At 41.3% G+C, this 12,801-nt stretch overlaps 1 protein-coding gene across 2 annotated transcripts in view; it reads left to right on the top strand.

Annotated features, from left to right (window-relative positions):
* NAALADL2 (N-acetylated alpha-linked acidic dipeptidase like 2) overlaps positions 1 to 12,801 on the top strand; it is a 1,083,795-nt gene that overhangs the window by 59,214 nt on the left and 1,011,780 nt on the right. For both annotated transcript variants that reach the window (XM_090052131.1, XM_090052132.1), the window contains one exon: positions 2,078 to 2,140. In XM_090052131.1, the coding sequence (XP_089908257.1) occupies positions 2,110 to 2,140 (31 nt within the window). In that variant the 5' untranslated portion in view covers positions 2,078 to 2,109. The remainder of the gene's footprint in view (positions 1 to 2,077; positions 2,141 to 12,801) is intronic.

Consider the following 12,801-nt stretch of genomic DNA (forward strand, 5'->3'; position numbering starts at 1 on the left):
GGCAGATAGAGTGGCAGCAACCCTGGGCCAGACCAGGCCAGGTCTGGAAGGGCTGGAGCTGAAGCAGAAGATAGGTTGAGGAGTCAGGCACTGGTTGCGGGGCAAGCTGTGTGATCTCCCCTGAATTTGCACAAGTAAGGCTCCCCCGTGCTTCCCTGGCAGTAAGTCTCCTCCCCTGTCGCAGGAGTTACTCTAGTTCAATGCAGGCAGCAGCTTAGCTCTGGCTTCTGCTCTGAGTCTGGGGCCAAAGCCAGAGCTAAGCTGCCGTCTGCTCCAGGCAGGTACTCAAATCTCAGATGACTCTCCGCCCCCAATATTGTCTGAAGTGAAAAACCTTACATTGGATTTGAGTAAATAGGGTATTTTTGGTCTTAAAAGAGCCAGGGTTTGATCTTCAACTCTTCAGCCCTTACTTCTATGAGTAATTCTTAGTCATGTAAGAGTGTCCTGCTGTCTTCCAAGACATCTCAAGGACGGTAAGGACAGCAAGATCAGGGGGAAATATGGTTAAGCAGTCTCCATTTTCTTTATTTAGGTTTATGACATAGAGTAACCTATGTAACACTGTAGACATATCCTTTGATTCTATGGGTGACTTCAAGGCCATACCTGCCAACTGTCTTCAGTGAAAATCACTAAGTGTGACACATGCCTAGAGTCTGGCCTGGCCTCAGAGACTGTATTGAACTTAGGACTCTGAGGTTTAGCTCTTCCTATCCTACTCTACCAATAAAGACTCTACCAGTGTCTTTAGTGCAGGGGTGGGTAAAATGGTGGATCTGGATGGCAGCTGGACTCCATTTCCCAGCAGCCCCTGCTTGCGTTCCTGTGTTTGGTTTCCATGGAGACCCCAGCAGCGGTGTGGCATGACAGTGCAGGGCTAGGGTTTACATGGAGACCAGCCCCAGCAGCGTTGGTAGGGTGCATGGCTGGGCGGGGAGTTGGCCCGGGGCTGGAGCTGGGATCTTGCAGCAGTGCCAGCATGGTCCAGAGCTGGGGCAGAGTCTGTTGCCTGCATGTCCGTACCCAGGGTGTGCAGAGCTCACCAAGGTGCTGAAGGTTGAGAACAGAGAAAGTCTGCCCGCAAGTCCCACACTTTCCTGTTCCTGACTTTTAGTCTTCTGCGCCCCACTCCCTCAACTATCTATAATTAAAGCCATACAAAGCAGGAGAGACAAGTAGTAGGTAGAGTAATTCCTAGAAGGGCTCTCCTAGAATGGATTCATGCTGTGCTGAATCCATGTGGATGGGGAGGCAGGGAGCCTAGTTGAAGGTAAACCTTGTGGTTTACACTAAATGGTGTGGAGGTAGCCTTACTTTAACAAACCGAAGATAAGTCAGACTAAACGAAGCTCAAACCAGAAAATTGTTAAACTTGGAATACATGTGTGCAATCAGTTACAAAAACAGAGGATGTATACAATACAAAACTCTGAAATAGTCAGGAATAATGGAGATATTGCTGCTGCTGATTCTTGCAGACACTTTTCAGCAGCAACTTATTTAGTGTCGGACTAGGTAGAGTTCTTATAAGAAGCTGTTTTCTGCTACCCTTATGGATACTTTGAGAATAATAATACCTCACTCTCAAGGCCTTTGTGGCTTTGACAGCTAGACCCAATATGAATGGGAGGCAGAAACTTAATGGTTGGTCCATTGCATTTGCACCTATTCAGTGTTTATGGAATTCCTTCTTACAGTGGGAAAGATGAGATTGGGAGAGAAGGAGGAAATGGAGCCTTATTGCCAATACAAGAAGGCTGAGTTCAGTTTTTTCATAGGGTTAATGCTTTCCAAATTAGGAGGGGCACAAGATTGAAAGTGAAAGGTATGCTCCTTGGCTGTGCAGGGGAATGTTAGAGTGGTCCTAATGCAGAATCTCATTAAAGCAACTGTCAGGATTCCTCTATTTTACCATCACCTCCTCTATTCTGTAAGAGGCAACTGTCGTTTTGAGTGAGTGTACTGCCAAAGAGGCATTTACAAATAAATGAAAAATGTCACAATTGATTTTGTTCCTTCTAGAGGACTGTGTGTCAGCTTTGTCACAAACTGTCTTTGTTACTCTCTGTTTCAGATTTCTCAGCTGGACATTGGAAATAGCTTTTGATGGTCCTGGGCTTCTTTCATTTGACCCAGGGTAAGCCCCCAGACTGTGACCTTTTTATTAATATTTGTGCACCAGTTTGAGCTGTCGGTGGAAAGTCTTTTCCTCTGCTGTGAGTGCACAAAAGACAGTATTACCAACATGTGCATACTGAAGCTGTAGGAAATGAGCCTCATTTGTAAGTGCTACCAGCACAGTAGTTCTATTTCATAGCTTCTTGCCTGAGAAAATATTTATGCATGATGATAATTATATAGAAGACTTTGCAAACACTAGTACTATCCATATAAAAATCACATGTCTATACTTTTTCTTTGTTACTGTGGAATTTGGCTATATTCGTAAACTGTTGATACTCTTTTCCTCAAATTTAAATATTCCAGAATGGGCAGGATGCTCTGAGTGTGTGTGTTTAAACCTGTTCTCTAGCTAAAAAAGTAATATGATGGTGCATTATCAATAAAGCCTTTTACAGAAAAAGTATAAGATAATGCATTTTGAAAGAATATTTGAAACCATGTCAAGGAACATCTAAGCTGTCATTACTTTTGATGCAGGAATGTGTCTAGATAGTTACTTTCCTTTTTGTGCTTTACATTTTGCAAAAATAGTAAAAAAAAGTTTTGCTTTAACTGTTATGTAAGAAGAATGTTATTTACATTTGTGGAATTTCAGATAGTTATTTCTGTAGCAGCTGATAGCCATATAATGGTACCTATAAATTTCATCTTAAGAGGATGAAGTGTATTTTCTTGCTTTTGTTTTATTCTGGGAGTCAAGGTTAAGTGAAATTGTGTACATTAGCTACGGGTTGTAACCTGCAAACAAAAGTATCAAGAAAAGAGCTTATTTATTATTGTGTTTCAAGTAGTAAGTTCATACTCAACATTAAGACTTGTTACAAGTGATTTCTGTGGATAAATCTAAAGTATCTATTTGGAAAGCTTACTTCTAACATAGTATGTACATATGTGTGAGATCTATCATCGACATCAAATATGTATGTTAAAAAGAGACGTCCGTCTGTCCATCTCCCCTTTTCTAGCAGACTTTAAAAAAATATGGCATTAAGAGGAAAATAAATATAGTAAAAAAACAAACCAACCTGTGTTACTAATAGCATGGTAAATTGTTTAAAAACAATGGCAGAAAATTAGATTATATACCTCAAAAACAACAATGGGCAATTGGATTGCCCAAGGAAACAGGATCTTCCCTCCTGAAGTGGTAAACACTGTACCTGCTAATGAGTTTTTGTTTCCTGTACCTCATAACTTTGGACAATGAACACCGTCTGTTTAGTCTCACTTTTGTTTATACAAGCAGAGAAATTACATATTAATATGTAGATAACTTGATATTTTTGTGCATTTACCCTGGAGAAAAACTCAGCCTTTCCTACACAACTATAATTAGATACTGATGTGTCACTTTTGCAGCTCAATCTGTTTTCCAGTTCTCTCACTGTGATGTAGGATGGCCACCCATCCCTAATTGGGTGGGGCAGTCCTAGAATGGGAATATCAGGTCCCAGTCCCGGGCTGCATGACCAGAGGACAGCATTTGTCCTGGGTTTGCAGTATCCTATAGGGATCCGGCTTGGGAAGCAGCAGGCTTCCCCTTGTAGGCTGTTTGGGGCTGCTGGGAACGGGACACGCTGGGTGTCAAGTGTATGTACATGCCTTCACACATGTACGTGGCTAGGAATATAGTCTGGCAGTTTGGAGAGAAAGTCCCTGCAGGTAAGCCTATAAATCAAGGGGGATAGGAGAGTGAAGACTGAGGCCTCCACAGTGAGGGAGGGAGTGCAGCAGGGGCTGGGGGCATTGCCCAACCAGGTTGGCACATAAGGTTCGGGGCTGGGGTGGGGAACAGAATGGAGCCAAAGGCAGTATGTCCATGGGATGGGGGCTGGTAGCTCCCTGCCACTGGCTGCACTCCTGGGGGTGGGGCATAGGTAGGTATGTGCCCCATAGATTTGTGCATGGTGGAGGGGCGGATGCGGGCTGCCCACTGAAGCCTTGGCACTCCCTGCCATGCTGTCCCCCAGCAGCACAGCACTGGCCATGCACCCCTTGCCCACCCACAGCTTCTGGACCCCCCCACTGCTTCTGGGCAAGCAGGGGGCATGAGGCCAGTGCGGGGTTCTGGGGGAAGAGAAGCAGGGTAGGAAGCCCCGAGTCCTCAGTGGGCAGCCCACATCCACCCTGACTTGGCTTGGCTCTGCTCTGGCCGTGCCATCGGCAGAGCGGATGCGGGAGAGAAGAAGTAGAAATGTGTCCTTTCCATTTTAAAAAGATGGTCACCTTACCATGGTGTTATATTTGAATTCCCACAAAAGGTGTGTTTATTGTCAAAAAGGGAGTTTTGGATTGATTTGAATTAAGTACCTAAAAATCCTAGAAAAAAGATTTACTTTTAGAGTGTTTTTGACCCCTATGAGGAGTTTGTGATTTTATTGCAAACATTACATTATTCTTCTTATAAATATTTCGTGAAACTGTTCTTTTAGACAGACATGCTGGATTGAATGTTCCATGCAAGTCTTTGAACTGACTTTTCCCTTTCTCGACAGAGGAATCCCATAATCTGCCCTAGTGGATTACCTAACATAATTTTTTTCCCCTTTAAATTGTAAGAAAATCTGAAGTATGAGGCATGAATAAAGTCAGAGAAGATGTCTTACAATGCAAAGCTTGATGAAATATTAATGTAATCAACCACTGTAAAGGCTGATAAACTGATATGATGATCAGTGTGTAAAGAAGTAGAAATAAAAAAAAAAAGAAAAGAAAATACTATAATGTAGTGGGGGCCAAACTTTTTTGGCAGAATTCCACATATTTGCTCTATACTCTCTCCTATTTCTGCCCCTTACCCAATCTGGTCCACTCAGATTTTTGTTCTTTGCCCTGTGTTTCCTGACCAAGCTGCTGTTCTGTTTTTTTTTTTGTTTTTTGTTTTTTTGGTACTTCCTACCCTGTGCTTTTCTTTCTGCTCACTACCCTATCTACCACTGGCATATCCCCTCCCCTGTCTGCCATGTGCCACACACAGAGGCTGCCCATGCCACTTTGTCGCACCCATGCCACGGTTGGCCACCCCTGCTGTAATGTACAATGTAGTCCACTGCAAAACTGAGAAAACATTGACTTTTAACATTTTGGTAAATGGATTTGATGCAAATAGAAATGGAACTATGCATAAAATATGAACAAATATTGCTCCAAGAAATCTAGGCAATTCTTCTATAGTGTCTTGAGTAGTACCATAACATTGCAAAATATGATTTGGCACATTTGCAGCAGCTCAAAGTTTGATCTGTGAATTTCCTAACAAAATAATATTTAGCTTCACAATGTTATCTTGATTTACACTGCAATTGAATTGTCCCAGCTAGTCAGAATGAAGGGGGAAAGCTGTGTGTATTCTGATTTCATATTTCCATGTATGAAAGAGGGCTGGAGAGTGCAGTGTCTGTCCTATGGCCTGATGATAAGAGAGCTGTGCTGGGAAGCAGGAAATAATGGTTCAAACAGGGTATTTTTTATCTGGGACCTAGAGCCTGGCTCACCTCCTGCTTGGGCTGGTACCCTAGCCACTAGGCTGTTGAGTTAAAAGGCTGCAGGGCTTGCCCCTTCTGTTTTACTTCTGGTAAGGACACCTACAGTGAGCTCATGTTTTGCATTAAGTAAAAGTATAATCCAAACTAGTCATAAAACTCTGCAGTTCTGTGACCACGTAAGTGCCACTTGGCCATGTGAGGGGGAGAAATAAATTTTAGTCCCAACAGTGCTGTGACTCCAGGAAACATGCCTGCCATGATTCTTTAGTTTGGCATCTTTCATTAGAATCTCCATGTTGTTTGCCATCATGGAAATATGTTTTCTCAGCTGGTCTGTGAACAAAGGAAAAAAATCCAAAGCGCAATAAAAATAGACCTGTCCAGGCTTTGAAAGGGGAATTCTTTAAGTAACAGAGTTAAACTCTATGATTTATCTTGTTTGCTTTTATTCCTCCTTCCAGTTCTAAGTCAGCAGGGTATTTTTTTTCTGTTAGGATTCTAAGAACGGATGTCATTTCTTTTCTCATGAGGGTCCCAACCTATTTATTTCAATTCACTGAGGTGCAATATAAGCAGAAAAAAAATACAGCTGTTTTTGGGAGAAGCGGTTGCTTCAGTAGGAAAAGGAAGATGAGGAAAAGGGGTCACAAGAATTAAATTTTATTTTCAGTGCTATTGATGGCTCCCTTTGTGAGTTTTCCTCCTAATTCTTTCAGTATTTTATTGCAATTTTTATATTAATGAGAACTTCAAAATTCTCTCTGGTTCAGATGTGGACAGAGTCTGACCTCATTAATCATAGTGAATATACCTTATTCCCATGAACACGCTTTGACTTCCACAGAGTTACTCATTGAATGTGGCATTGTTCAACTTGATTAAAGCAATCAGAATCTGGCCTTTATTTTAACCATGCTCTAGCCTAAGGGGATTTCTTGGCTTTCATATTATTTTAAATAACTCAGTATTCTTATGTCACATTTTAGCCTGGGATGTATAAATTAAAGTGAGGTAGTAAGCTGTGTTAGTCTGAAGACAGGTAGAAGGCAGGGTAAATTAAAGTGACCATTCAATCCCAGATTTTCAAGGACAGTTCTAAGTTTTGGATCTAGATCCCCAGAGAGTCCCTGAAATGCTGCTTTTGTCCCAAATTTGGAAGGTTTCTTCCTCAGTTAGTCCCCAGATTTTTTCCTACATTTACATACCACTGTCCTGCTGTGTCTTCTGAGAGCCAGAGTTCATCAGCTCATCCACAGCACCTCCCTAAGGAAGCTATGTTAACTGGTAACAGAAGTGGTTTATAGGCTACTACTAATTATGGAGGTTTGGCAGTAATACTCAACTGGGGTGCTGGGGTATTCTGGGATACCACAAGATCCTTTGAAGGGTGCCTGCAGGAAACATAAAAATGAGCAAGGTATGAGGAGACGAGCAGACAAAGGCAGGCTCAGGCTTCAAATGTGAGGAGATGAGCAGATAAGGGCAGGCTCACCCCCCTCCCTGCCTAGTTGCTCCCCCACCCCCACTATCTATGCCTCTGCAAATAAGGTTGGCCCAGTAATAAAATAGTAAAATAAAATAAAATAAAATAGTTTTTGAAATGGGGTGCCACTCAATTCATAAAAGTTTTATGGAAGTTGCTTTGAGTCTGATGAGGGATTTTTTGAGTCTAAGAAGGCTGAGAACCACTGGTTTTTGGAGTGTGTCCCAGTTTTTACTACTCAAGAGGTGGTCACTTTATAATAATCTTACAGGAAATAGAAACAGAGGTCACACATAACACATACTTAGCAAATTTAACAAACAAATTGCAGTTCTTTATTTTGTAGTTGCATGGGTGTGTCTACACATGCTTTTATGTGTGCCTAAACTTAGTGCGCATTAGCCTAATTTGCATTAAGGCGATTTAGGCATGGGTCCACACGTGCATGTGCTTAATACTCATTAACACAGGTATGTAGACTGATTCGGGACTGTAGTTAGTCCTAAGTCAATGGACACACAACCACATTAATGTGTATTAGGGTGTTTACACGTTCACTATTGCTATTTAACTATTCGCATATAAATTTGATACCCGCTTTATGGAGGTATTCAAATTTAGGTTCAAATAGCCATTTTTAATGTGCATTAAGGGCGTGCATATGTAGACATGCACCCTTAATGCACCTTAAATTGGGCTAATGCTCATTAAGTGTGCATGTGTAGACTCCCCCATGAGTTGAATTCAGGTAATTGGTTGTTCAAAGAGGATTAACCAAGTAAAACACATGTTATTCATTCTTCAATATGACATGGTGGTCAAATTGGAGTCACTTGATTGTACTGTGGTTGTGAGCGGGATGGACAAAATTGCAGATCACTTGCTTAGTTGGTAACCATCTCATTATTGACTTCAGCCATTATACATGTAATGATATTCAGACAGATTAGCCATCAAAAATGAAGCAAAACAAAACAGTGAAGTAGCTTAATAGGGAAACCTTTTAACTTTTTTTTTTTTAATTTTAAATTTAAAGGGCTAGGAAGGAAAATCTTGTCATAAAGATCCTTATGGTCTAAGACAAGCTCTGACTTAATAAGGTCAAAATAAATAGTGACTTAAATTGGTTACAGCAGGATTTACAATAGTTAAAAGGGGCTGGAGGGAATGATCTGTGATCACTATATTACACTGATGGTCCAGTTAGCAGGAGGCTCTAGGGAGGTGTCATTAGAAGCATTAGCACTGCCTGAAATATTTTTTTCTCCTTGCACACATGGCATTTCACTTAATAGTGATTATTGCTACAAGTTTACATTATTTTGATTTCTTCCTTTGTATTCATATAGCATATTTGAACAACCTCCTTCTCAGGATGCATTCTTGATAAATTGTATACATAGGATGTTTGTGTCACTCTATGATCTTTATCGCATCTCCTCCCATCCTCTTAGTCCTTGTTATATTTGGTTATTGCATACTTGTGGTTCAGGAATTGTGTCCATTTAACACAATGGACACCAGTAACTGATCCACGTTCTTGTAATGCAAATAGCTGGGATAGAATTTTCAAGAGTCCAAAAGTATTATATATTCAAATCCCATAATTTTTTGTCACTTAGGTGTGCGTCCCTAATTACATTAAGATATCGCTCAATCATAACTAGAATCAAAATAATTAGCTGGGTTTAATTAACTCTTTTACTTGTCTCTATTCAAGTACATGTAGACATTTTTCATACTGGAATAAGGATGTCCTATTTAGAGAGTCATTGTTCTGTTAAATGGGGAGTTATTTTGAATTGGGGAGCATCTGTGTCAAAACAGGAATGCCCTCATACCTACTTGAGCAGCAATGGTGAAAAGCACAAATTGTTGTTCTGGTTCTATTTACTAGATAGGTCGTTAGGCTTTTTTGAACATCCCACCCATAAATCATCACTGATCACCATTCTTTTCCCCCTTTATCCTTAGGCTGAAAAAACAGGGTGTGAAATCTTACCGCTTTTGAAGTCACTGGCAAAATTTCAGGTGTCTTGAGGGAGCCAGAATTTCAACCAAGGCCCTTAATGCCACTGCAAATAGTATCTAAATATATCTTTGTATTTGCTTATTGTGCCTGGTTATTTCATGGGAATGATTCAGATTAAAGTTCTTTAATTTAGTATATAACTGTAATTAAGATTTTTACCCTATGTAAAAGCTTGAAGTGCAGAAGGCAAAGGAAGACTGTACTGGCATAATGTCTCATATGAAAATGTTGTATCAGGCAAGCAACATTTTGCAAACATAAATGTGCTGATGTTTTAGAGTTGTATCTTTCTCTTTCTGTAGGGCATCATAAGTAATTAAAGAGGACCATAACATAATCCTTTAGTATTGCATATTAATTCCAAAGAGGGATGAATTAATCTTTTCTGACTGCATAGTAATTTACAGCTCACCATGGTAATACTGTTGGGCTATAAAATAATCCTGTAGAACAACATATAGGTTTTCTAGATGGCATATTTATGTAATAAAACTCCTACAGGGCTGCATAGTCTCTCAGTGATGATTTCAGTTGAAGCAAACTGGAAGTGAAAGTATTTGTCTTAGAATTTAAAATTGACGAAGAATGTGGTGTACTTTTGCCTTGAAGGAAATACAAAAAAAATACACTTGTGCTCAGTGAAGATTGAAGACTTCTGGCGAGTCTGTGCCAAAACTAAAGAATATTTTTCATTACAGATGGCTGTGAGTTGTGGCAGCCACTGTAAGCTAGTAAAACTGTAGAGCTGCACAAAAAAACCTATCAATTAATCATCATCATCATCATCACTAAGAGTAACAAAATCCAGAAATCCATTTCTGAATGTCATATTTCCAGAGTAAGGTGGAAATCTAAATATGGTTAGCCTGTGAAAATCGTGTAAGGAGGACTTGTTTTTATCCCATTAATAAAATGCCACTGGTAAAGGACTTGGAGTGCAGATGTATGCTATGAGGGAAGGAGAGGCTTTAATCGTGTTTTGGGGAAGGGAATAGGGTTCGTTTTTCTCTTTCTTCCACCTCAGCTACATTTACCAGTTTTGGGCTTAGAATTTAAAAAATGTCACATGAAGTAACACTGAGGTAGCCAATTTCCCTGTGGACTCACCAGTCGCAGGTCTGTCCAGAACCAAAATGACTTTTGGCTTTGTGGCAGATGGCTTTGTGTGGGAATCCTCTTGTAAATCTTCTCAGGTGACAGCTGTGGTTGAAGCCCATGAAATTGCCAGCAACATTTTTATTTCTCTTCCCACACACGCTTTTCCAAGAAATGTGCTATGGGATGTTAGTAAAGGGACAAATCTGTTGCTTGGTTTTTCAACGGAACAGAAGCATGGCACTTCTACTCTGTTCTAGGGCAGGATTTACGCGTGTGTGTGTGTATGTTTGTGTATGTAAATCTAGTGGATATACAAATCCACTGGTTGCAGTAGGAGTTAAACACATTCGAGGGTTGGAGGACTAAGTTTATAAATCTCAACCCTTCCTTTGGAACTGGTAAATTCCTTTATGAATAACATGACTGGGCAGTGACATCTGGCATATTTTTTCTCAAAAGTCCTTGCTGATTTGTATTTCTATTAATCTGGTAGGCATGGCTGATTTGGATTAGCAGTTAGAGCCCAATTTTTATATGTAATGTAACATAATGTGTTGTGTATGCATATAGTTTCATAGTTAGTAGGGTCGGGAGGGACCTGAGCAGATCAAGTCTGACCCCCTGCTATGGCTGGGGTACTGGGGTCAAATGACCCCAGCTAGGTGATTGTCTAGCCTTGTCTTAAAGACCCCCAGGGTAGGAGCCAGCACCACTTTGCTTGGAAGTTGGTTCCAGATCCTAGCTGCCCTGACAGTGAAGTCGCGCCTCCTGATGTCTAATCTGAATTTACCCTCTGCCAGCTTGTGACTGTTATTTCTAGTCACTCCTGGTAGTGCTCGGGGGAACAGGGACTCTCCCAGTGCCTGCTGGTTTCCTCTGTCTAGTTTGTAACAGGCCACTAGATTCCCCCCTCAGCCTTCTCTTGTGGTGGCTGAACAGGTTCAGGTCCCGTAGCCTCTCCTCATAGGGCCTGCCCTGCTGCCCCCTGACCATGCGAGTGGCCCTTCTCTGGACCCTCTCCATGTTGTTCACATCCGTCTTGAAGTGCGACGCCCAGAACAGGACTCAGTACTCCAACTGCGGCCTGACCAGTGCCACATAGAGGGGGAGGATCACCTCCTTGGACCCGCTTGAGATGCATCTGTGGATGCACGACAAGGTGCGGTTGGCTTTCCTGACTGCATCCCCACACTGCCGGCCCATGTTCATCTTGGCATCAGTGATGACTCCAAGATCCTTTTCTGCCTCTGCACTGACGAGAAGGGAGTTCCCAAGCCTGTAGGTCTGCTGCTGATTCTTCCTACCCAGGTGTATCACCTTGCACTTGTCAGTGTTGCATATATGTGTGCTTGTCCATGAACACTGTGGATTGATGTCCAAACATCTGTAAGAGGAATACTTTATAATGAGCTTCTCTGTAGAGCGAGCAGAGTGAATATAAAAACTGCCTCCACCTCCTTTCTCTTACCTTCTTTGGCAAGTTGTGCAATTGGTTTAAAACCTCAAGGCTTTGTTATTTAATATTTGAGAGAGTTGTCCCTGCTTTTCTGTGCAGTACAGGTTCTTTGTTGTGTGATCATTTGCAACTATGTACAGCTGTTTTTCTCTAAAGTGGGTTCAAGGTAAGGAGGAGACAGTCTGTGCATAAAAAGTCTTAAACACTTTCAATTCTGTAGTGATAGAAGTTGTAATTTAAAGATGCTTTCTAACTAAAAAAGACTACGGAGATTAGGAATTGGAATATGGTCCTTGAGCCAGTTTAGTCATTGTGAGAGACACAAAGGGTCTGAAGTTGTTGCCTATTGCTCCACAATAAAAAAAATATATTATTAAGTTCTTTTCATTTGTGTGTGTCTGTGTTTATTATTGTGTCTGTTGTTCTGTGTGATCCATTCCATGGCTTGGTGTCCATTTGGTGTCCCCCACATCCTTCAATATTCCATTGTCTGTCTAAAATTCTCTGTGAAATGTGTAATAATTCCACTACCGCTGGCAGAAGCCAAGTGCTTCTTCACAGTTAGGACGAAGCTGGCCTTGAGTGTCTGTAAATGGAGTAGGAATGGGAGGAAGGATGGTCCACTGAGAAAGGTTCATTCCCTGCCTTCTCACTGACACCTTCTGTACCCTTGAGCAGATCATTTTATGAGAGCCTTGTAGGGTTCCACTATTGTTTGTGGTCTGTACTTTCTCTAATACCTTTGACAGCAACATTACTTCGGCACAAAATGAATGGACTAAGAATAAGGAACAAGGAAAAATCACAATGGCAGACGCGTGGCCCTTGTTCCATGGCTGAGAGTCAAGCACTAATGTTTATGGAGCCCCTGAAAAATTGGGGGCCCAAGACCCATGACTCCTCATTGTAAATCCAAACATTTGTCCATATATATAAACCAGGTACTGGAAGATTGTCATCCAGATATCCTACCTTTTTCCAGAAGGGCTGGCTTCAGAGGAACTTAGTTTCAATGCCCACTTAATGATGGGATCTTCAGTACAGTCAACAAAAATGTGCT

This window comes from Crocodylus siamensis, chromosome 6 (assembly GCF_052110815.1).
Source record: "Crocodylus siamensis isolate JL-2025a chromosome 6, ASM5211081v1, whole genome shotgun sequence".
NCBI classification, from domain to species: Eukaryota; Metazoa; Chordata; order Crocodylia; family Crocodylidae; genus Crocodylus; species Crocodylus siamensis.